We start from the raw sequence: 24,447 nt of genomic DNA on the forward strand, positions 1-24,447 counted from the left end.
GAATGTATCAGAACAATGAACCAAAAGACAAGATAAGAAATGAAGCAAACAGGAAGGAGGCTTGCATCAAAACACCTGTTACTGAGCTTTAAGGAAGATGCAGGTTATAATGGTTTGGACATGTAATGAGGATGGACAGGAGAACAGTAAGGAATTACTTTGACAGAAGTGAGACAGAAGAGATCAATAGGGATGCAGAGGAACCGACAGATAGACAGAGTGAAATTGTAGGTCAGCAAGAGGAATGTCAAGTGGGAGGACATAGAACTGAAACTATATTCTGACAGGAAGAAGTGGTGAGCGCTTATACATCACACTTGGGAAACTGGAGCTAGATTGGTGATGGTGTTGATGAATTCATTATTTTGCTTTCCATGGCCCATCTTTTTCTTTAATTTGGCAATGTAGCCTGCTGGGAGCTATGATTGTGAAGACATCTTTATTTTATGGCCTGACATTGTAGTGAGCTGGTTTAGATCCCGTTGGTGGAAGAAATTTTTGCTGTCAACGTTATCCTGCAGGGTAGGGGAGGTGGTAGTATACAATTTCAGATCACTGGAGTGTGTGCCAAAAGCCTGGGTGCAATTCCAAACTTTTCCACAGTGTTTGTATGGAGTGAGGGCATATGACACTGTTGAAGGTGATTTGTCGGTCAGATGGAGATGTTGAGCCTTGACTCTTGATTTTATTCAGCAAGAGTAGGCTGTATGCACACCACCACCACTTACCTACATGTGCAGGTCACCTATGTGTAGTCAGCTAGAAACACCTGCACCAGGTCTCTCCGGAGGCCATACGATATCGCATCACTTGATAAAGTTACCCTGTGTGTGTGTTTTTTTTAAAATTCTTCTCCATACATCAATTTTGTTACTTTTCCTTTTAAAACAGCAAAGATACACGGAAGTTAATATGCTTGTTCATAGACACACCAAATGAAAGTGGACTTCATATGAGATAATACCGTATTTCTTTCCATTCCTTTCCTTAGAAATGCTTTCGCTTTTACTGTTGAATTCATAGGTTATTATGACACATTCACCTATCACTTTTTTGGAAGTCCCCATTTTTTAGCATTTTTTCTTCAATTCATAAATCTTTCAGGGTAGTATTTGAAACGTGAACTTCATGTACAACAAGGACTCCCACTTATTTCTTCTTCTTTAGTGTTCTCTTGTTTCATAAGATTCCTGACTAGAGTTAGTGAAATATCAATTTATTTATACTATTATGTGTTTCTGTCGATGTATTTAGATTTACTTCCATATCTTCACCATCGAATGTAGTTTTGACGTACATACTGAACGGCTGTGATTTCAAGAACTAGATTTCTTTTAGTTTTTGCCAGTTTATCTTGCAACCATGGACATCAGTTTCCCGATTCACGATCAGTTTTTCAAGTTCTGCTGAACTGAAGAACAACGTGTATTCCATCCGGCGAACAACCATAGAGTTTTTCCGCCTGCAGTTCCTCATTATGTTTATGTAGTCCTCTGTTAAAATACTGTTACAGTGAAGCCCTTGCAGCTTCTTCAAATAAATATATCAGTATAGAAATATTACTTATATTGCAGACTACCTTATTAGATACCATACAACAATCTCATTTTGATACTAACTTTAGAAAGTTCTTCTAGAGAATGGTTCTCCGACGTAACCATTTTAGCAAGCTGCATTAGTAGCATTGTCCTTCCCCTTACTTTTGGAAGTACTTGATACATCGCTGAACTTCGTCAGTTGGTAAACCACTCAATGTATCACCATGTCAATAAATTAGCACTATCGAAAACGCGGGTTCCCTCGCTGTCATCCATGACGCAATGTGAGGAATAAGGCGCTTGGTCTAATGATGCAAAATGGAATGTCGCATAGTCTACTGATACAATTTACAGTTTAATTGATTCCTGCTATGTCGCTTAGGTTTTCCGTTTACTGACAACTAATGCCCTCTTGTAAGACAATGGGGAATTTATTATAAGTAGTTCTTGCTTTCCTCTACAAGATAGTGCTAAAATCTCAATTTTCGTCAAATGGCGCTTGGTCTATTCATGCATAACTCCATCCAATTAGGAATGAATAAGCATACAGAAAATAAATTTAAAAAGGAGAAAAATTATTTATGAGACACCTCTATAGTGAAATGTACATTTCTTTTTTGTTTGTTTATTCATTCCTAATTTTGGCTATCATTTACAGAATGACTTCCTTGCCTGAGGTCCTAAGTCAACTTAAAGACATCATATTTTGACAAGAAGATCATAACCATAATTTTTGTTATATGTATTTTAATGTTATAATTATTCCTGCAGCATTGTCTTTAAGTAAGTAAACTTGTGTCCTCATCCTGAGGTGGTGCAGCTCTTTTCAGGCACACCCCCATTGGTGGTGAGCTGCATGTACCATTTCAACCACATACCAGCCCTCCTGCCGATTTTAAATTCCTGGCAGTACCGGGAATCGAACCCGGGCCCCCGAGGACGGCAGCTAATAACACTAACCGTTACGCTACGGAGGCGGACAGCATTGTCTTTGTCTGGTATACATATGTTTTAGTTATCACATAATCTGTTCCACAGGGATAGACCAGGGGGAGAGGTGATACTCCCACGTGGTGCATCCCAGGTGGCGGATAGGGGGGTCCTAACCGGCTTGCCGGCGGCTTTGAGGGTAATAAAATACCTCTCGTGGACCAAACAAACATACACACACCCTGTGGGTGGGGGAGGCAGACTATGAATTCACCCACGTTATTCGCTGCCTGTCGTAAGAGGCGACTAAGAGGGGTGACCAAGGGGTGATCCAATTAGAACCATGAAACTACTTGTAATTAGTACCATCAAATACAGTAGAGACAATGTGCGAAACTCAGCGAGATATCGAGGGACAGCTATTAGAGCTCTCTGCAGCGGATTGACCCGAGAACTACTGATTTTGTCATAAGAGCATGTGTATTTATGTGTGAAGAGTTTGGTGTTATTTATGCGTTTTCAGTGAGTTGACATAATTAAATAGTAGCGTGTGTCATTCCTTGATACCTCCTCTCAACATGAGGGGAAAGGTATGTGCTGTATTTGGCTGCAGTAACTATTAAGTAGAGTAGAATGCATGGTCTTTCTTCCATTTCCCTCGTGACAAGAAATTGTAAGTAATATTGTGTTTGCATATAGGCTATATATTCTTCCAGTGACAGAGATTTTTATAGTACTTCATAATCTTCTGACGTGCTTGAACCATATTTTAACTGGCTTAAAATATAATACGCATATTTTTTTGTATAGTGCAGCAGTTAACCTTCAGTACCGATGTGTTGTTGTAGGTGTGATCTGTGGGTGTGATTTAATTCAGGAAAATACGTATGCATATGTTTTTGAGGCTAAATTTATAGATTTTCTTTCTGTTAGTAGGCTTCAAGTTAAAAGGAAAATTGTCCAGCCCTTAAATGTAAATTCATTGAATCATGTGTGTAAGGAATGTTATATAAGTAATAATAATAACAACGTAAACGTTTCCACCTTTTCAATCCTAAAAGGATTTCGCCACAAATGATCTTTGCTCCAATACGGCTGATGATGACCCCTAGATGGGTCGAAACTAGTACCGTGTAATTTGTAATTTTGTGAATATATTGTAGTATTGAAAAGGTGGAAACGTTTACGTTGTTATTATTATTACTTATATATTATTCTCAGTTCAATACGGACCAAAAACATGAAATTCATAACCATCAATGTAAGGAATGTGCCGATATTTTTGTTGACAAGTGTTTTAGTATCATACAATGCTTTTAAATGAGAAAAAAGAAAAATCTGGCTGTGAATGTTCAGGCAGAAATTCTAAAGCTAAAAAAGTAATGCATAAATGAAAGATCAAGCCCTTTCACAGCAGTCCATTTCACATCTTGATTATATGTCTAATTTCAGTCTTTAATAATAACCTGTTAAATAATTCTTGACTCATTTATCCAGAATTGCTTTAGCAACTTCGAAGTTAATATCTTTCTTTCTAGACGTAATTTATCCATTTCCGTATATACATTTCCATTGATATTTGAATTTAGCGTGAATTTTCAGGTCAAGCCACTAGGAGCACCACTTGCGACTTGTCTCCCATTTTAACACGGCTAAATCCGGAAGTGTCGCATAATGTCTCTACTGTATTTGGAACCATCACGCAGGGAACACCAGGGGTTGCATTTACTTGCGTGTAGTATCACTATGTTAGGTACGCAATAGGTTTGTGATTAGTAGCGACAGTGTGTGAATCTGGAGGTGGGTCCTACAGTACCTGTGATTCGTACCCCTATATGAGCGACACCATGAGATTAGCGACACCATGGTTCTGCCTTACCTATGCTCAGTTCCCACTATGCGGGGAATTCCATGGGATAGTACGAGTCCCTGTGGTTAGTCCACGTATGTGAGGAACGCCATAGGTTTGCGTTGCCTGCAAATAGCGCTGCAATGTGCGATACACCATAGGTTTGTGTTACATGTGCGTATTACACTACCTGTGAATAGTACCATAATGTGTTAACATTGAAATAATAAATAAAGAGTTTCAACCTATTCAATACCAAAGAATATTAAATGCAAAGATTACGTTCTTATTTAATAATAAGTAGAAGTGGTACCGGTTTCGACCCTAGTCCAGGTCATCCATCATCAGCCGATTAAAACATGAAAAACAATGCATAGGAAAAAGAAAATAAAAGATCAAGTTCACTCCGGATCAGTAGAAGAGGCGATATAAAAAATGACGGGGGTAGACACTGTAAAATTCAGAAGAAGTAAAATGTAAGTCACTTAAAAGAAACGGTGTGTAATTTTCTGAGCGGCAGTATGACACACGCAGTGTTAGGCAAAGTCTTATAATGTTTATGAAAAGCGGAGAACGGTTAAATGAGCTAGCTTGTATACACTGTTAGGCACAAAGTCATAGCACAATCGAACACATATAAAGATCCATATAGTCATGCTGAAGCTGAAGATGAGTAGATCAATTGAAGTAACTTGCCAGCTCCCGGTGATCAGCATGATATATTCAACATCAGGCAATGTGCTTTCAAACGCCAACGTAAAATGAAGAATAGCTTAAAGATCCAGTATTTGCTTCGGTTGTGGGAATGTAGGTATATATAGATACATGTAATTAAATTCAATATAATTGAATAAGTAATTGTGATGCTGTAGAATTTTTGGAACAGTTGACGTGAAAAAACAATTGTGAAGAGAAAAAAATATAGTAAAAAGTGCAATACCGGAAACAAATTAAAACATATATGCACAGTGCGCTATTTTTTAAAATGTAAAAAATTCAGGTCGTGATTGAAGTAGTCGAAGTCGGCGCAAGTCAAGAGTTAAATTTGAATGAGAAGAACCGAAATGAAGGTGGCAGTTCTTCATTTTTTTTTTTTTTGAGGTGAAAAGAAAAGATAGGAGAAATTAATAGAGGAAGAGGAATAGTGGAATAAGAGAAGAATAAAAGAGATTGAAGTTAAACAGTGTTGAGGAAGGATAAGATATGAAGATGGAGGGGTAGTTTAGGGTGGGTTATTGGAGGTAGAAAATGTGGGTAGGAACTTTGTAAGGCATGGAAAATAGAATTGGGGTTTTGAAATTTAGAATTTTTGAGAAGAAGAATTAGGAAGTCGAAAAGGATGTTGGATTTTTCAGAAATGTTGTTTAAATTGAAATTAGGGTTGAAGTATTGGTCAAGGTGAATAAAGCAATTTTCAGTAGTGTTTAAGAGGGGGCCTTTGTTAATGATTTTAAGTATTTTCATGTCTTTTTCAATATTGGTGAAATTATGCTTGGAGTTTTGTATTTGTCCTATGGCGGAGAATCTGTTGTATTTAATGGCGTTGATATGTTCGGAGTATCTGATATTGAAGTTGCGGCCAGTTTGTCCGATGTAGGAGGAGCTGCAGTTGTTACATTTGAATCTGTATACTCCAGATTTAGAAAAAGCATTAGATTTATTTAGTGATTTAGAGTTGTGTAAAATACCAAAATTTCTATTGTTAGTTCTAAAAGAAATTTTCATGTTGTGTTTTTTAAAAACATTAGTTATTTTATAAGCATCTTAAGTGAAAGTGGAAAATGCAGTTGGTTTTGTTATGTCTTTAGATAGCGTGGTTTTAGGATGGTGTTCGAATTTGTTGATGCTACGGTTTATGAAGGAGTTGTTAAAGCCATTGAATTTAGCGATGTTACGGATGGTGTTTAATTCATTATTTAAATCTTTTTTAGACATAGGGGTGTTGAAGGCACGAAAAATTAAGCTGTTATAAGTAGCGCGTTTATGTGCTTGAGGGTGCGATGAATCTTGTCGTATTGTGGTTGCTGTTTGGGTCGGTTTTCTGAATATTTTGTAAGATAAAGAAGAAGGATGTCTAGTGATAGTTAAGTCTAGAAAATTGAGAGTTTGGTTGTGTTGTGATTCGAGGGTGAATTTAATGCTAGAGTCTATGTTGTTGAGATGAAGTGTAGAGGTTGCGTTGGTTGATTCTTCATTTAAAATTACTAATGTGTCATCGACAAATCTGGCCCAGTAATACTATTGTTTTGTGCCAGCTTCTGTGCATGTGAGGCACTGTGGGTCGGATCCACTGATCGTTTTAAATTCATATCCGTCCATCCATTCATTGTTCGTCCTCATGATTTGAATTCTGGTCAGTGGAGGATTTTGGAATTTTTGTTGTCATTTCATTTCATCTCATTTTGTACCATTAGGGGCCCGATGACCTCAATGTTAGGCCCCTTTAAACATCAATCAATCGATTGATCAATCAATCAGTTAATCACTCACTCAATCACATAATCTGTTTAATTCTTATTTGGCTGAAGATGGCCACTAAATGGCTGAATCTAATCCCAAGAGTGATGTAATATTATTTACTTGATGTATTGTATTGAAAAGGTGAACCCTCTGGTCAATTTATTTCTTATTAGGATTGGTTCTTAGGTATTATAAATTCCCTAAGTATTTAGAAGTAACACTGGACCAAACAGTGTCTTTCAAGAAAGATCTCAAAAACACAGCTGCCAAAATTAGAAGCTGCAATAACATATTGGAGAAGCTTTGTGCTACTACTTGGGGAGCTTCTGCAATAACTTTGAGTGTTTTGCTAAGACCTAGTCTTCTCTACAGCTGAACACTGCTCCAGTTTGGTTGATGAACAACCCACATATTAAGTTAGTCAACACCCAGCTAACATTTCTACGAGATTAATCACTGGCTTAATCAGACCAACTCCCGCCTATTGTCTTCTGAGCATTATCATGCCTCCTCCTCCGTGCAGAAAAGCTACTCTGATTCGACAACTCAAAATTGTAGAAAACCCGGATCTGCCTATTCATGAAGACATACCTTCCCTCAATGAGAGCTGGCTATCGTCCAAATATCCACCAATGTGTTATGCCCAGAGATTAACAGAGAGATATTTTGATGCTGATGCCCAGTGGAGACAAGAATGAAGGCTGAACGCCAGGCATAAGGGTTAACAACCCTGCTTCTAGTATGAGTCCACCAAGTAAAGCTAAACTTGGACTGCTCTTAACAGGATTTGGACCAATTGTGGAATATGCGCTATATCTCTTTGTTAGTGGGGTAAAATTCCATCTCCTCAGTGTGACTGTGGTGCTCCCATACGATTAGTTCAGCACATTGTGTCCAAATGCAAGACAAGGGCATTTCAGGGGGACTTGTCTGATATTCAGCTGGCAACATCTGCACCTGAAGAGTGGATCAGTACATTAGATCTGAGGCTATAAGCCCTCCTTATCATATGTTTGTGTAAATACCTGTAAAAGTATGTACATAATCTTGCTGTACTATAAATAAATGAATTAAAAAATAAATAAAATTAATTCATTAATTAATTTGTTTTCCTTTTCCTGGAATAAACTTGATGATATGTGAACCTTGTGTTATTAATATTGTTATAGAGAGTTGGGAGAGAAGTTTTTAAACAATTGTTGGATTGTTATGTTTTGAGGATGGGAGATGTAGATGCCTTTGAATCTCTGGAGCAGTAAGAACATAAAAAGAGAACAGTGAAACTAGATATTCTGAGCAGAAATATCCATATATAGTCATGTGAAGGAAACTTAGGTCAGCTGCCTGTCACCTGTTATACAAGGATAACAGATTTATTGCCCTTTGTACTTACTATGTAGATGGATGGGTAAACTTGGGATTTCTGTTCCGTATGATGGCAGTGAAGAGGGATAACCTGGGATATGATGAAATGACTTAGTTCCTAAGCATCAACAAATATGATTGTACCACAGCTATTAGTTTTCAATTTCTAATATAAGAGAGTATGTAATGAATTACAGTACACAAACATTCACAACTGTTTTATTCATTTGCCTAGACATTGCTTCCTGTGGTCAATATTCAACAATAAAGGATGTATAATATTTAATTAAACCTTTAGGGCTATATAGGAAAAAAGTTTCTCTGTTGTGTGTTGAACATTTCTCAGCTTAGTGCTGTACAAAACATGAATCTATGTGTAACTGTCAGATAATAATCATTTTAGTATTGTTAACATAGCATTAAAAAAATGCACAATCAATATATGTTTGAATGGTAAAAGGCTAAATAAAAATATTGTAAGTTCGGTGGTCTCTTGAAGTATTCTCAGTTGTTGTACTTGAATATCATTAGTATTTGTTAAAATTCTCTGTAAATTTGTTTTTCTTTGCAAATTTGTTTTCCTTTCACAGTTCAAAATGCCTGCAGCAGAATTAGAAAAACTGGAACAGGCTGCTAATGAAGAATCCCAGCGTCAAATCTTGGAACGATTTGCTCTGAACCTTCCAGTTACAAATCGTACTGTTACAGGAGGTAAGTTTTACGTTCACATTTATGTATTTAAAAAAAATTCTCAAACTCTTCTCCTGATAGTTAATATTTCAAGAACTTATTTATTATTTTATGGAATATATTTTCAGAAGTTCAAGATGTTCAAAAGTTTTGGTACCTTTCAGGGCAAATTTTCAGTGCACTGGTGCCTAAATAAAAAAAAGGGTCCTCCATTCTTTTGGGTTGATCTGCCAATGCAAGAGTAATTTCAGGAACTACAAAATGCACCTAGCAAATAAAGGAGTTAATGTTGGATCTCTTATTCTCTATTTTAAAAAAAAAAAAAAACCAGTGTATAACACCATTATATTTTTATTATGGTTATTCATCAATCAAGGGAATAAAGTAGCTTATTCCCATTCGAAAGAGTTGGCTACATGAAAGTTACAGGTTATGTACCTGTAAACTTATAATTGGAAGAATGTTGGTTTTGATTACATCCCATCAGCAGCCCAGTAGCCTGAAAATGATTTTCGATAGTTTCTCATTTTAACCTTAGACAAATGCCAGAGCTATACCTTAAGCCCATCATCATCATCATCATCATCATCATCATCATCATCATCATCATCATCATCGTGTCACCACTGATCTACATTTAGGGCTGTCAGTCAGGTGGCAGATTCCCTATCAGTTGTTTATCTAGTCCTTTCTTAGGTGATTTCAAAGAAGTTAGAAGCTTATCAACCATCCCCCTTGGTAAATTATTCCAGTCCCAAATTCCTCTTTGTATAAACAAATATTTGCCCCAGTTTGTCCTTGGAATTTGAACTTTATCACTATACTAGCAATTTCCCGCGACTTCACTCGCGTGGATTTCGTAATTTGATCAAAGTAATTGTTCTTTGGCATTGTACTAAGACATTATCTGAAAATTCCTGAAGTTTAAAAACTCACCCAAAAATTGAGTTTCATTTACCCCAAAAATTCTTTGCAGACCCTGTTTGTGGTATAACCTTTTGGGGCTAAGATGACCCTGCGACATAGAACTGTACATCTGAGAAACAGTCTCCTCTCAAGTTGAAAAAGTAAATACATGTTTATTTATTTTTAAAGGAGATTCCAAATACCTATTCCCACATCTGTAACATCTTCAGTTTTTGAGATATACATAAGTATCCCCATGAAAAGAATTCAAACCGTTGATCAGTTCTTCCCCTACCCCCACCCCCATCTAAGTGTATTTTCCGAAAACAAAACTACATGTTTCTTTTTAAAGGCGTTTCCAAATACCAATTTTCACGTCTGTAACATCTTCAGTATTTAAGTATCCTCACTAAAAGTAGTTCAACTATTTTCACTTCTTTTCACTCCCTGTTAAGTGCCTTCTCCGAAAACTGAAGGTGTATTTTTAAAGGACTTTCCAAATACCAAGTTTCTTGTCTCTAACATGCTAAGTTTTTGACATATAATATAGATACACCAGTATTCATTTTAAAAATTCAGCTGCTTTTCCAGGTCTTTTCAGCCATTCAACTGGATTTTCCAAAACCAAAAAATACGTGTTTCATTATTTTTAAAGGAGGTTCCAAATACTAGTTTTCATGCTTGTACGTCTGTAACACCTTCAGTTTTTGAGATAAATATATACTCATAAGAGTAATTCAACTTCTTCTTCTTCACTTCTTTCCACCCCTTTCCCGGCTTAAGTGGACTTTCTGAAAACAAAAAATACGTGTTTCTTTATTTTGAAAGGAAATTCAAAATACCAGCTTTCACGTCTGTAACAGCTTCAGTTTTTAAGATAGAGTATCCTCATAAACATATTTCAACTCCTTATTTACTTATTTTCAACCTTACATCGATTAAAAAAAAAAAAAAAAAAGTGTGTTTCCTCATTTTTAAAAGGAGATTCCAAATACTAATTTTCACGTCTGTAACATCTTCAGTTTTTGAGATACTCATAAAAGTTATTCAACTCCTTTTTCACGCCCCCCTCCCAAATATCCTACCCGCTTTGTTGATTACCCCCTCCTGAAAAGGGCTAGTTTCTTTATTTTTAAGTATCCTCATACGAAGTATTCATCTAATTTTTCTATTAATTCACCCCCCTTAAGTGGATTTTCCTAAGACAAAGGATAACGGGTTTCTTTACTTTGAAAGAAAATTCCAAATGCAGATTTTCATGTCTGTAATATCTTCAGTTTTTGAGATAGAAGTATCCTCATGAAAAGTATTCAACTCCTTGTTCACTCCACCACCGCCCGATTAAGTTGGTTTCCCCCCCCCACCCAAAAATTGCGCGTTTCTTTATTATTAAAGGAGATTCCAAACACCAATTTCCACGTCTGTAACCTTCAGTTTTGAGATATAAGTTTCTCCAGAAAAAGAATTCAATTTTTTCACTTCCTTTCACACTCCCCACTTGCCGGGCTGAGTGGCTCAGACAGTTGAGACGCTGGCCTTCTGACCCCAACTTGGCAGGTTCGATCCTGGCTCAGTCAGGTGGTATTTGAAGGTGCTCAAATACATCAGCCTCATGTCGGTAGATTTACTGGCACGTAAAAGAACTCATGCGGGACAAAATTCTGGCACCTCGGCATCTCTGAAAACCGTAAAAGAGTCATTAGTGGGACATAAAGCAAATATTATTATTATTATTATTATTATTATTATTATTATTATTATTATTATTATTATTATTATTATTAACACACTCCCCACTCAAGTGAATTTTCCAAAACAAACAGTAACCATTTCTTTAAAAGAGCTTCCAAATACCAATTATCACGACTGTAACATCTTCAGTTTTTGAGATATATGTATCCTTGTAAAAGGAATTCATCTCCGTTTTCATCCCCCCTACCAATTTGATCCCCTCCCCCCAAATGCGTGTTTCCTATTTTTAAAGGAGATTCCAAATACCAGTTTTAATGTTTGTAATATCTTTAGATTTTTTGGTATATATACATACATCATCATACAACAATTAATCTTTTAATTCTTACAGCCCCTCCCCCCATTAAGGGTTTTTCGGAAAACCAAAGAATACGTGTCTCCTTATTTTTAATGGAGATTCCAAATACCAATTTTCACGTCTGCAACATGTTAAGTTTTTGAGATATACTGTGGATATGCTAATTTTAAAAATTCACCCCCTTTTTCAGTTCCCTTTAATTGGATTTTGCGTAAAAATATATTTATGTTTCTTTACTTTTACAGGAAATTCCAAATACCAGTTTTCAAATCTGTAATATGCTACGTGTTTGAGATAATTTTCAATTGTTGTCTTTTTAAAAGTTCACTCCTTTGTCACTCCTTTTCACCCTCTATTCATCGGATTATCCAAAAACACAAAAACATGTGTTTCTTTATTTTCAAAGGAGATTCCAAATTTCAATTTTCATGTATGTAACATCTACAGTTTTTGAGATATAAGTCTCCTCATAAAAAGTTTTCAACCTCTTTTCCCCCTTTTTGCACCCTGCTTAATGGGATTTTCCAAAAACAAAAATAAATACGTGTTTCTTTATTTTTAAAGGATATTCCAAACACCAATTTTTACGTCTGTAAACTTTTAAGTTTTTGAGATATAGATATCCTCATTTCAAAAGTTCACCCCCTTAGCGACGTAATATCCAAAAATTCTCCCTTAGCAAGCACCTACATGTTAATATGAATGTATCCCCAAAATTTCATTTCTTTATGTCCAGTAGTTTTGGTTCGGTGATGATGAATCAGTCAGGACAAGTTATTTTATATATATAGATTACTCTTTTCTACTTTTGAAAACTTCATTCAAGCTTATTTATCTACTGTCATTTCACACCATTTTTCCATTGTCAGCTCAGTACATGCTACTTAGTCAAGCAACTCCTTACTCTCAAGTCTTCCCACTCCGAAGTTTGTAATATTTTTGTAATGCCACTCTTTTGTCAGAAATCACACAGATTAGTAACCTGTCAAAAACCTATAAAATGAGTGAGTGTGATGTTAAACACACAAGCAGAAATACTTCTTTCCCATGGTCTTACAGTTTGAGATGTGTGTGGTAATAACAAAATCTTTCTATATCTGGCATTGCTTAAATGTAGACACATGTGTCAGTAGATTCAAAGGCATATTAAAGACCTACTTTTAGAGAAGAAAAAAAAAAGGTGGGGGGGGGGGGTACTCTTGACTCCCTTCAAAGCTGTGTAGTAATTGAAAGAATGTTGAAAATACACTGAGCGGCAAGAAGAACGCAACACTTCACTTTGTTTCAAATCTGAAATTTATTTTAAATTTGACACTAATCCACTACTTTATGATAGAATATTGTGATACGATTCCATCTAAGTGCCTAACATTGAAAAGAAAGAACAATTGTAAACAAATTGAACAAATTAAGCCAGAGATGCACATTTCAAGGAAATATTGAGTAAGCTCATAAAAGTAATGCACTTCTGTTTTGATGTTATACACTTCACAAACCTCGGAGACAATCTCTGGGACCTCTGTTCACATCTTCAAAAGCGTGTATTGCCACCTCTTGCACCAATGACGGCATTCAACCTTTCAGGCATGCTCCTGATTAATGTGGTAATGTCCCGTTGAGGAATCCTCTCCCATTCTTCCTGGAGGGTGTTCCATAGGTTCAGTAGGGTCTCTAGATAGTGCTGATGGGCTCTTCTCCCCAGCTGATCCCAAACGTGCTCAATAGGCCAAGCCATAGCACGAATCTCTGTTTCATCCAATTCTTGCAACATGTGGGCATGCATTGTCGTGTATTAGTGTAAAATCATCACCAATAAGTGGAGCGATAGGCTCAACATTTAAAGATAAAAATTTCATGATGTTCCATATTGAACTGTATCACAGTTAAATTGAAATAATAAATAAGGTAGTTCAACCTATTCAATACAAATAAATAAGGAATGTAACACTACATTTATTTATTTGTATTGAATAGGCTCAACATGCTCCAGAAGGACTTCCTCTCCATACCGATGTGCGATAAGGGTCCCATTCTCCACAAAGACCAAATCCGTCCTTGCAGCTGTATTGATTCCTGCCCACCGGGCGAGTTGGCCGTGCGGTTAGGAGTGTGCAGCTGTGAGCTCGCAACCGGGAGATAGTGGGTTCGAACTCCACTGTCGGCAGCCCTGAAGATGGTTTTCCATGGTTTCCCATTTTCACACCAGGCAAATGCTGGGGCTGTACCTTAATAAAGGCCACGGCCGCCTCCTTCGTATTCCTAGGCCTTTCCTGTCCCATCATCACCATAAGACCTACCTGTGTCGGTGCGACGTAAAACAATTCAGCAAAAAAAATTATTTCTGCCCACACTAGACCCCTGTGCATATGTACAAAATAATATCCGCATCCGCACTTCCTTCATCCTCGCTTCCTTCATCTGCATCCGTGAATGGTTATCTGCATCCGCAAAATGGTTATCTGCAGATAATTTAAATATTTAACTACAGTACAGTATATTACACCCAATATATTGAAACAGATAGATCTGTTAACATGATACAATAGGCCTGACACCTGGCACCAGAACCCCCACAGTCACAGGTTTATGAGGGATTTTCTCTTGCGACAATTACCAACGTACTGAACTTTGTTCCTTCCTTTCATTAATTGCCAGCAGGAGCCAGTTAGGCTTAGGTCAGATTTACGGCGTTATGGTCTCAAGGCTCTTTATATATCGCTATTCTCCTATACCAAAGTCAAGGGTCACCTAACCACGAGCAAAAACAAGATTATACCTGAGTGAAAATCGATAAACATCATTATTTAGGAATTATCAGCAAAATTATCCGCACTGCCATACAGTTTGTATCCGCCAAGACACTAACTTAGCGGATATCCGCAGGGCTCTAGCCCACACCATCACAGAACCAACCTGAAAATGCGTCCTGAATGAGAATGTGCAAGGGGATACCTTTCACTGGCCTTCTCCAGAGTCTGTCCCTTTCATCAGGTGATCGGATTCCAAATTGTAACTCGTTTGTGAACAACACTTGATCCCATTGTTCTACTGTCCAGCCAAGATGTTCCCTTGCGAAACGTAGTGGTTAGGTCCGGATCTGTAGCAGGTCTTTTGGACTTAAAATTGGCTTCTTCCTGTCTTCTTCGAACGGTTCTCTCACCACGCACCCGCACGCGCCTGCCCTCCTCTCTGCCCACTACACACACCGCAACGTGAGGTAAGTGTCCTTTCACTTTATGTTAACCTTTTCCTATCTCCGTTTTTTGTTTTTTTGTTTTTACCGGCTTTCTCCATTTTAACAGGTCCCATTTGGTTTCTGGTAAGAACTGAGAATTAATACATTCACGTGCAGTATCCACCTTCTTCTTAACCAGAAATTCAAAAATAACTTCACGTCCAACAACAACAACGCAGCTGGTCAACACAGCTTTAATACACCAAATGCCTAATTCTATGCTTAAGCTGATCAGTGTCAAGCCGACTCGGCATTAAAAGAGTATCACTTTTTACTCTCCAGACTTTGTACATACTTGTATATATGTTTATATGTATTATTTTACATTGTATTCTTTAGTACGAGGACTACTGATATCCATGAGTTTATATTTTTACACCACTTGTACTTTGTTCTTAACTTCTTTGTATATATATTTCTCGTATTATTATTAATTACTAACTCACCTGTACCATACTAACATTTCTCATCTCATTACCACACTTCACTTTATAAATCATTACAATTAAAAATAACATATTTTAGGATTCGACAAAAAACTTATGTATGCTTTAATATGGCTGATGATGACCCCTAGGTGGGTCGAAACTAGTTCCATGTAATTTATAATCTTGTAAATACATATTAGTATTGAATAGGTGGAAACCTTTACTGTGTTACTATTCATATGTTATTCTCAGTTCAATACGGACCAACAACATGAAATTCATAACCCTTGAACATTAACCTCTCAAACTTGATGGAGTCTATTTCCTGCTTCAACGGCGGTGGTATGACGTTTGCGGAGAACTTGAAGTTGTAAACAGCGGTCATCTCTCTCTGATGTTGCTCTTCTCGGGCCTGATCCTGGTCACCAGTTTCGCTGTACCTTCGTACGGTTCTGAAAATCGTGGAAGGTGTAGTCCTCAACGTCTGCTACGCAATGCATGTTGCGACCATCTTCTACAAAAGCAACAGCTTTCAAGCTTGTTCAGGGTTTAACGACATGTTTAGGCCTACTCTAGCAAGCTGATTAAGACAATCACAGGAAGATAGTACAAACACATGTGACTGAAAGGGGAACAATTAAAGGTACAACAATAAGCACGACAGGAGCGGCGAAACATCATTGGCTCACATCCAGCGATGTGTTTTTCAGGTTGCGCGGGGAAAAAGACAATTGAGGCTAGTGCAATAAACAATCAACATTTCATTGTTTGCTTGCAAAGCAACGCCAATAATATACTCCGTCTTAAAAAATCGGTTGAAGTGCTTCACTTTGGCTAAATAGATAGTTGCACAATAATTATACATCATTCATTGGTGTTGTTTTTTTCGTGCCGCTCAGTGTATAATCTAATAATTCATTATTTTCCTATGGACTTGAAACATGTATCCTACACAATAAGGCTAATGGTAAAATCCAGTCAACAGAAATGGAATGTATCAGAACAATGAACCAAAAGACAAGATAAGAAATGAAGCAAACAGGAAGGAGGCTTGCATCAAAACACCTGTTACTGAGCTTTAAGGAAGATGCAGGTTATAATGGTTTGGACATGTAATGAGGATGGACAGGAGAACAGTAAGGAATTACTTTGACAGAAGTGAGACAGAAGAGATCAATAGGGATGCAGAGGAACCGACAGATAGACAGAGTGAAATTGTAGGTCAACAAGAGGAATGTCAAGTGGGAGGACATAGAACTGAAACTATATTCTGACAGGAAGAAGTGGTGAGCGCTTATACATCACACTTGGGAAACTGGAGCTAGATTGGTGATGGTGTTGATGAATTCATTATTTTGCTTTCCATGGCCCATCTTTTTCTTTAATTTGGCAATGTAGCCTGCTGGGAGCTATGATTGTGAAGACATCTTTATTTTATGGCCTGACATTGTAGTGAGCTGGTTTAGATCCCGTTGGTGGAAGAAATTTTTGCTGTCAACGTTATCCTGCAGGGTAGGGGAGGTGGTAGTATACAATTTCAGATCACTGGAGTGTGTGCCAAAAGCCTGGGTGCAATTCCAAACTTTTCCACAGTGTTTGTATGGAGTGAGGGCATATGACACTGTTGAAGGTGATTTGTCGGTCAGATGGAGATGTTGAGCCTTGACTCTTGATTTTATTCAGCAAGAGTAGGCTGTATGCACACCACCACCACTTACCTACATGTGCAGGTCACCTATGTGTAGTCAGCTAGAAACACCTGCACCAGGTCTTTCCGGAGGCCATACGATATCGCATCACTTGATAAAGTTACCCTGTGTGTGTTTTTTTTAAAAATTCTTCTCCATACATCAATTTTGTTACTTTTCCTTTTAAAACAGCAAAGATACACAGAAGTTAATATGCTTGTTCATAGACACACCAAATGAAAATGGACTTCATATGAGATAATACCGTATTTCTTTCCGTTCCTTTCCTTAGAAATGCTTTCGCTTTTACTGTTGAATTCATAGGTTATTATGACACATTCACCTATCACTTTTTTGGAAGTCCCCATTTTTTAGCATTTTTTCTTCAATTCATAAATCTTTCAGGGTAGTATTTGAGACGTGAACTTCATGTACAACAAGGACTCCCACTTATTTCTTCTTTAGTGGCCACTAACAAAGTGCACAACCATTTGAAAACATCTCTGAATACCCAATAACAGGCTTTGCTACCATTTGAAGCAGTAACAGCTGGCATACTGTTTGGCATGCTGCGAATTAAGATGTTGAAACATTTTGTGGTATAGCATCCCATTCTTGAAGCCTGAAGCTTGGCCAGAGTATGAAAATCTTGTCAGTGGACTTGACACCCAAGTTGGTCTCGCATATGATCAAGAGGGTTAGGTTGGAGATTTGTGCTGGCCAGTTCAAAGTGTTTTCTGTCCCATGCAGGAAATGTTAATACACAGTGTGGGACAGGCATTGTTGCACGCATTAAAGCAAAGTTTTTGCCGATATAGGGAGGAAAATGTGTGACACGTTTAAGAAGAATCTCCTGCTTGTACCGGTGTGTATTACGACCTCCGTTTTCAGTGATAAGTGTGGACCCCCAATACCATGACAGAACTTCCTCTGTAGGGTGTCGTAACTCCCGTCAGGTCTCTTCCACACCCTTTCCCTTCCCTGTGCAGAGCTGAGGTTGAACCTAGTATTAGTGAAGAGGACATTGTTTCTGTGTTCAATTCTGATGTTTTCTAGCAAACTGAAGACGGGCTAACTGTTGGTGGCATGTCAACTAGGGGCCAGTAAGAGGTCTTCTTGAGGATAGACATCCCTCTCTTAATCTTCTTCCCACTGTCCACTCACTACTATTGATGTTGCACGCCACTTCTAGACATCTCCTAGTTTGTACTTATGGCTATAACATGGCATCTCTTAATGCTTCTAGAGTTAAAAATTGATCTTTGCTGGTTACTGTAGACCTTGCATGACCTGATCCAGGCCATCTATAAAAAGTGTTGTGTTCTCAGTAACCTCTTACAGCTTGATGCACACTTTTGAGTGATGTTCCCAGGACGTTCACAGCAGCATAATGGAAACTGTGTCCATCATCAATTGTAATCTCGTTACAGGTTACACACACACACACACACACACACACACACTCACACTCTCTCTCTCTCTCTCTCTCTCTCTCTCTCTCTGTCTCTTATGAATTAATAAAAAGGCATTCGAAAACTCGCAAAGTTCGCAGACTCAAAGCTACTTAAAACTTAAACAAACTGACAAACTTGACGGCTAAGAAATGACGTGGGAAACGGCTAGGAACCCTAAGAGGTGGATGGTTACTTGTGCGTTGTGTGAAAAAAATGTAGGTGGTAAATCACCCTCAAAATGAACTAATCAAACTGAGATTAAAAGGGATGAACAAAATCAAAGCAAAACAAGAATAATGGAAATAAACTCATTTACAAACAAAGGTAAATTTGCATATATTTGTTACATGCGATGGCAATTTCAAATTACATTTGAGAAAGGAAAATAGACGTAACATTATATGGTTTATAAAAGGCCTAATCCATTGTAATGAAATGAGATAGCAGAAAGGAACATGTAAAGATATTAACACAGAAAAGGAAGGGTGAGATTAAAAAAAAAAACTTAACGCAGAGGCCAGTTAAGTTGCTACAATTTTAAAAACACTTCTAAAAGGGAGCATAGCTTTAACTGGTGTGAATTAAGTGACATGACACTACGGGGGTAACCCTAAGGGAAATGTACAGTAAGTTACATGTTGCTTATAATTTTCTTAAACAAAAGAAAAGGGAATTACCTCCAAATACTAAGTGTTAATGCCTAGCTGAAAAGCTAAGTCATTTCAATGATTGAATGACGAATGTGAATATCGAGGGTAAACTCCTACGCAAAGGAAAAATTAACATTTAAATTTAGTCAAGTCCAAGAAACAAGAAATAGTGTTTGCCCCGGACAGGTATCCCATGATGGGACAGAAGCAGGAGCATGTCTGCCCTGTAGGCTGGTCAGAAGTGAAAGACACTCAAGCAAGCTTTGCTTCCACAAAGGAGCGAGACGCTGGAAATGGTGCAGCTATGGAGGTAACCAATCAGGCAATCAAATTTACTCCCGACTTTGACATTCACCAATAACATCTCTTATTCTTACCAATGAGAGTGCTCTTCGAGATCTTTCTTTTTACATAATAGGAAGCAACTAGAAATATACTCCTAAAATCGGCATGTGGCAGTACAGTCTGTTTCACAAGTAAAATTTTGAAGCTTGCTGATACCATTTACAACAAAACTTTCACATATTAATAATAACAATTTTGTACAAAAAAAGAATTTTCAATATGGTTATTCTTCATTAAGGTTCATAATTTCTTTTCTTCATAGTTCTACAAACAGTATCTTATACATCATCATAATCAAAATTTTCCAATCAATAAGTCGAATGTCCATTTCCTTGAAGGAGATATTTTATACAACATTATAAGCAAAATGATTTTTTGAAACAACAAATAAATTTTTTTCGTCTTTTCCTCATGGCCACATAAATGAAAACACAGAATGTGTTCGAAGACTGCCAGGCGCAAGCTCAACAATAGTAAACAATAGGGTCATTGAAAGATTGTAAGCTCCTTCATACGAAGTTGTGGCAAAAGGACGCGATGTAGGACTTCTGTTCTTATAAGGGTTTAACTTGTCTTCTTTTCGTAAACATTAAGCGTGTTGCCTTAACTAAGGTGTATTGATGAAAGCTTCAAAAATTCTGAGTACCATTTTAGTGCATTAAATTTGGATTTCTCAAAAAAGTCAAAGTGTTGTTCTGTTGTTCTCTCTTTTTTTTTTTGCTCATCAGTGGATGAGTATGTTACAGCAGTTCTCTGATATGGATCATTTAAAAATTATGGTATTTTTAAGTTCATCCATAACCTCTAGTATTCTGATTATCACAAGTTAATGAATTGTAGCTTACATTAGCAAAAGTAATCTTTAAGAGTTTTGTCTCTACTTTAATCAGAATTTAAAATTTTTTAAATGGGGCCTGTGTTGGTCATGTCTACATCTATCAAACCTCTACCAGCAGATGCCCTGCTGGAATTTCACCACCATTCCCCATTTGTTTTAGTGTTCACCAGGAATCGGCCCTGTCACCACTTCTCTTCATATTGTGTATAGACACAGTCACCTCTGATATCACTCCCATGGTCACTCTTCTATGCTTACGATGTGCTACTGGACGCTGAGGAGCATCAACAGATTAAAGAACATTTCAGGAGTGGAATGAAAGACTAACAGCAAATGGACTTTGACTGAATACCTAGAAAACAGAGTACATGGATAGTGGTCCGCAGATGGATGGAACCACTCAGATAGATGGCCAAGATCTCAATTAAGTAGAACAGTTCAAGTATCTTGATTCTTTGGTCAGCGCCAAGAGCGACCTCCAGCTCAAGACTGTTTTTACGATCACCATCTCTCAGTTCTTAAGTTTGCTGTACTCTAGAGATTTAGTCTTCCTTGTACAATCTGATTAATGATATCTTCTGCATATTTTTTCACACAATTCACACATGCATCTATATTGAAAGTGTTTATTTCTACAAATTTTGTGGTTAAATCATGAAGAGAATATCTCGTAACAACATGTCTATGGTCTTGAATCTCTTCTGTCCGCTTCCTTTCGAGCTTGGCACTCAAACTATTAAAGTCGTCTTCTGTTGCCATCCTTTTCATCTTTCTTCTGCATAGAAGTTTCTTAGACGGACCAGTTAGATGGTAGCAGTAATCTGAGGTATAAGTCGTCAATATACAGTAGAATATTTCCTTGGCTAGTTCATAGACAAGTTTTGACAAAGCTGTTCTTCCCACTCTCAATGCATATTACCGAGTGAGTTGCCTGGCCTCTTGGCCAAGGTGGTAAAGGCGAGCTTGGTTCACCCGGAAGGACGTGGGTTTTATTCCCCATCAGGAAGTTGTAAAATTTAAGAAACAAGATTTCCACCACTAGATGTTTGTGAGGTTCACTCAGCCTACACCAAAAATGAGTACAGAGTTAATTCCTGGGGGCAAAGGGGGGGATAGAGCTAACCACTACCCCACCAAGTGCCGAGGTTATAGATGGTGGAAGCCTTTACCTTCAACTCCTCCAAGGGCCTTTATGGTGTGTACGGAGATGGCTTTGCTTTGCCCATTTTCACACCAGACAAATGCTGTACCTTAATTAAGGCCATGCCCGTTTCCTTCCCACTCCTAGCCTTTTCCTATCTCCTCGTCACCATAAAACCTATCTGTGCCGGTGTGACGTAAAGCCAGTTGTCAATGCTTAATTCAGGGAATGTGTTTTCACTTTTTGTATCCTCTCAATATCACTAGCTGTAAATTTTTCCCAGATGAGTTATAGACCATGCGTTAGCCTACTATAGGAGATATTGTGGATTCAAAGAGTGCCATTGCTGTGCCTAAAGGTAGTTGTCGTAAGTTTTGTATGTTATATATTGCCCTGTTAGATTCTGTAGTTTTCTCATATATGTGGTAGCTGAATGAAAATGCTGTAGTTTGTAATGTAATTCCAGGAAGTTTAAATTTGTTAACGGTTTTCAAAGGCTCCTGGTTAAGTGATAATATGTCATTTATAGAGGCCTTTCCTGGAAGTCATTTGAACTGTTCTTCATTGATGTGTAGATCATTTCTGTCCACCCATATTCCTAGTTCTTGTAAGGCTTCCTATAGCTGTTTCTTATTCCTTAGTCCCAGGACCATGTCATCTGCATACATAAATTGTTGTAGTTTTGGTGAACTTTTGAATATGACCATGATGTCAGATGTAAAACCTTTATCGATTTCAGTTATGCTGTATATTAGTATATTTTCTAATCTCTTGGTAAGGGGTTGTTTCGTCAATATAGTTTTTGATTTTGTTAATTATATTTCCCTGTTTATTATCAAATATGTTCTTACAATTAATAAAGACTGCATAATGTTTCTCTGCCGGTTTCCTCAATTTCATATAGAAGGTAAGCGTCGGCTTGTATCGTGCTCCTATCTCCCTTAAATCCAAACAGGCATTCAGGTACCATACGTTCCGTTCCTTTTTCGAGGATGTCTGTCAGAAGTTTTGCGAATGTGTTGAATATATTGATGGTGTGCATGTGACAACTCTTAAACCCAGTAATGGAGTTTTAGAGGAGACTTAAAGAACTTTCCCATTTCATTATTTATGCCAGTGCATTTCTGATATTCTGATATATGTTTTAAGTACAGGTCAGTAACGATTAGTAGCATGAGCCTGAAAGTAAAAATCAGTAGGGGCATCTTGATCATAATTAACCAGGAACGTAGAAAGGTGACTGAGAAACCTTACGAAGGGCCATGGAGGGGCAAAGGTTGCGGATTCCGAAAAGCCAACAGTGATCTTTGGTTTTCAAAATATTATTTACAAAATCGTCAGTACAAATTAACTTCCGGAACAAATTCAGCTGTACACCAAATCTAGATACACACTACACATTATGTATGTTCTTTGACAAACTACAGTATAGATGTTCTTAGACAAGAGCTTTTCCTTCAGTTCAAAGAGTTAACCAAGTGTATCTCAGTACAAATCAAATTCGACAAATACAGTATTGAAGGTAAGAGGAAGCACAAAACATTTTAGAGTGAAATCAAAACTTGCTTTTCACATCTGAACAAATAGTGGCGATTAGGGCAAACTCCTGTGATACACCAAACGAAAACTAAATGGAACTTAGAACCGGACAGAAAGAAACAGCGCTTACCCCAAGGCAGGCCATGCTGGTACCGAGGAGATGTTCACGATGTCAAGAACTTCGGGAGGCTCGGCAGGTCAGGACCAAGAAGGCACAGAGACATAAGACCTCAGACTTCAGACCACCTTCGAAAAGGTGCCTAGCTTCTTATAAAGGGAACCCTGGCCTAGGAGCAGCCAATCAGAACACAGGAGCTTGCCCGGATTGACCAATCACAACACTTACTTCAGTCATGATGTTTAAATAACTTTCTCGAATACATACGAACGCGAATCTTCCATTTCCAGAATAGTCAGAAAATACTTTCTAGAATACATAACTAACAAAAGGCAACACACCCTGTTCCAAAATTCATGTGACAACTTTCTGGACAGTTCCAGTAAATATAGAAATGAAACCTACTAGTTACACATACAATGTGAGGAAAGCAACGGGAAACTACCTCACTCCTCATTTCCCTAGTACGCCTCTTCAGTGATGCCTAGGCCGTCTACGACAGCTGATGCCAGAGCTGTTGAGGATCCCACCAGCGGAATCGCTGATGGACTGAACATGCATACATGCACATACAATATGTTACCAAAATATTTACAGTGTACAGGTTAGGTTGTTACATGGAATGCAAATAAAACATTCTATCACCACACTTCAGATCATACAGTAAGTACTACTTAACAAGGTTTACAAATAAAAACTTATATAAACACTTTCCACTTCCAATATATTGTACACCTGTGTCACAGTTGAATAACATAATTCTAAACAATACAACGAAATGCAGCACAACAAATGTAATTCTTTGGAGAAGAATAGTTCAGTCATCATTGAAACCGAGTGTGAAATATAATGCAACGGAGGGATGGTACATGAGAGACCTGATCCTTGTCACTTTATCCTTTCCTGGTCAAATGTTGTGGTACCGTACCTGAAAAATAGGCACGGTACATCGATATCAAGAAACTAGCCAAAAGAAAGGAACTTGAGATTTAAGAATAATAACATTTCCTACACGAGAGTGTAAATATTTTTGCCTACCGTTGTTGGGCTTTTGCTGAGAAATGTTGGAATTTTGAGTAGTCCATGCATTTGGCTTCATAACGGAAGGGCTTTCTTCTGGCTTTGCTGGGGAGATGCATCGCTTGATTTTTCAACTTCCTTTCAATTTCAATTTCACAGCCTTCATATCCATAGTCTCCACAACTGTATGGTTTTCTGTAGCC

General features: G+C 37.6%; 1 protein-coding gene across 8 annotated transcripts in view; it reads left to right on the forward strand.

The window, feature by feature from the left end:
- The window catches only part of LOC136866373 (palmitoyltransferase ZDHHC2), a 364,730-nt gene that overhangs the window by 130,637 nt on the left and 209,646 nt on the right, over positions 1–24,447 (forward strand). For all 8 annotated transcript variants that reach the window (XM_067143256.2, XM_067143257.2, XM_067143258.2 and 5 more), the window contains exon 4: positions 8,733–8,853. In XM_067143256.2, coding sequence (XP_066999357.1) covers positions 8,733–8,853 — 121 coding nt within the window. The remainder of the gene's footprint in view (positions 1–8,732; positions 8,854–24,447) is intronic.

Source organism: Anabrus simplex, chromosome 3 (genome assembly GCF_040414725.1).
Source record: "Anabrus simplex isolate iqAnaSimp1 chromosome 3, ASM4041472v1, whole genome shotgun sequence".
Lineage (NCBI taxonomy): Eukaryota > Metazoa > Arthropoda > Insecta > Orthoptera > Tettigoniidae > Anabrus > Anabrus simplex.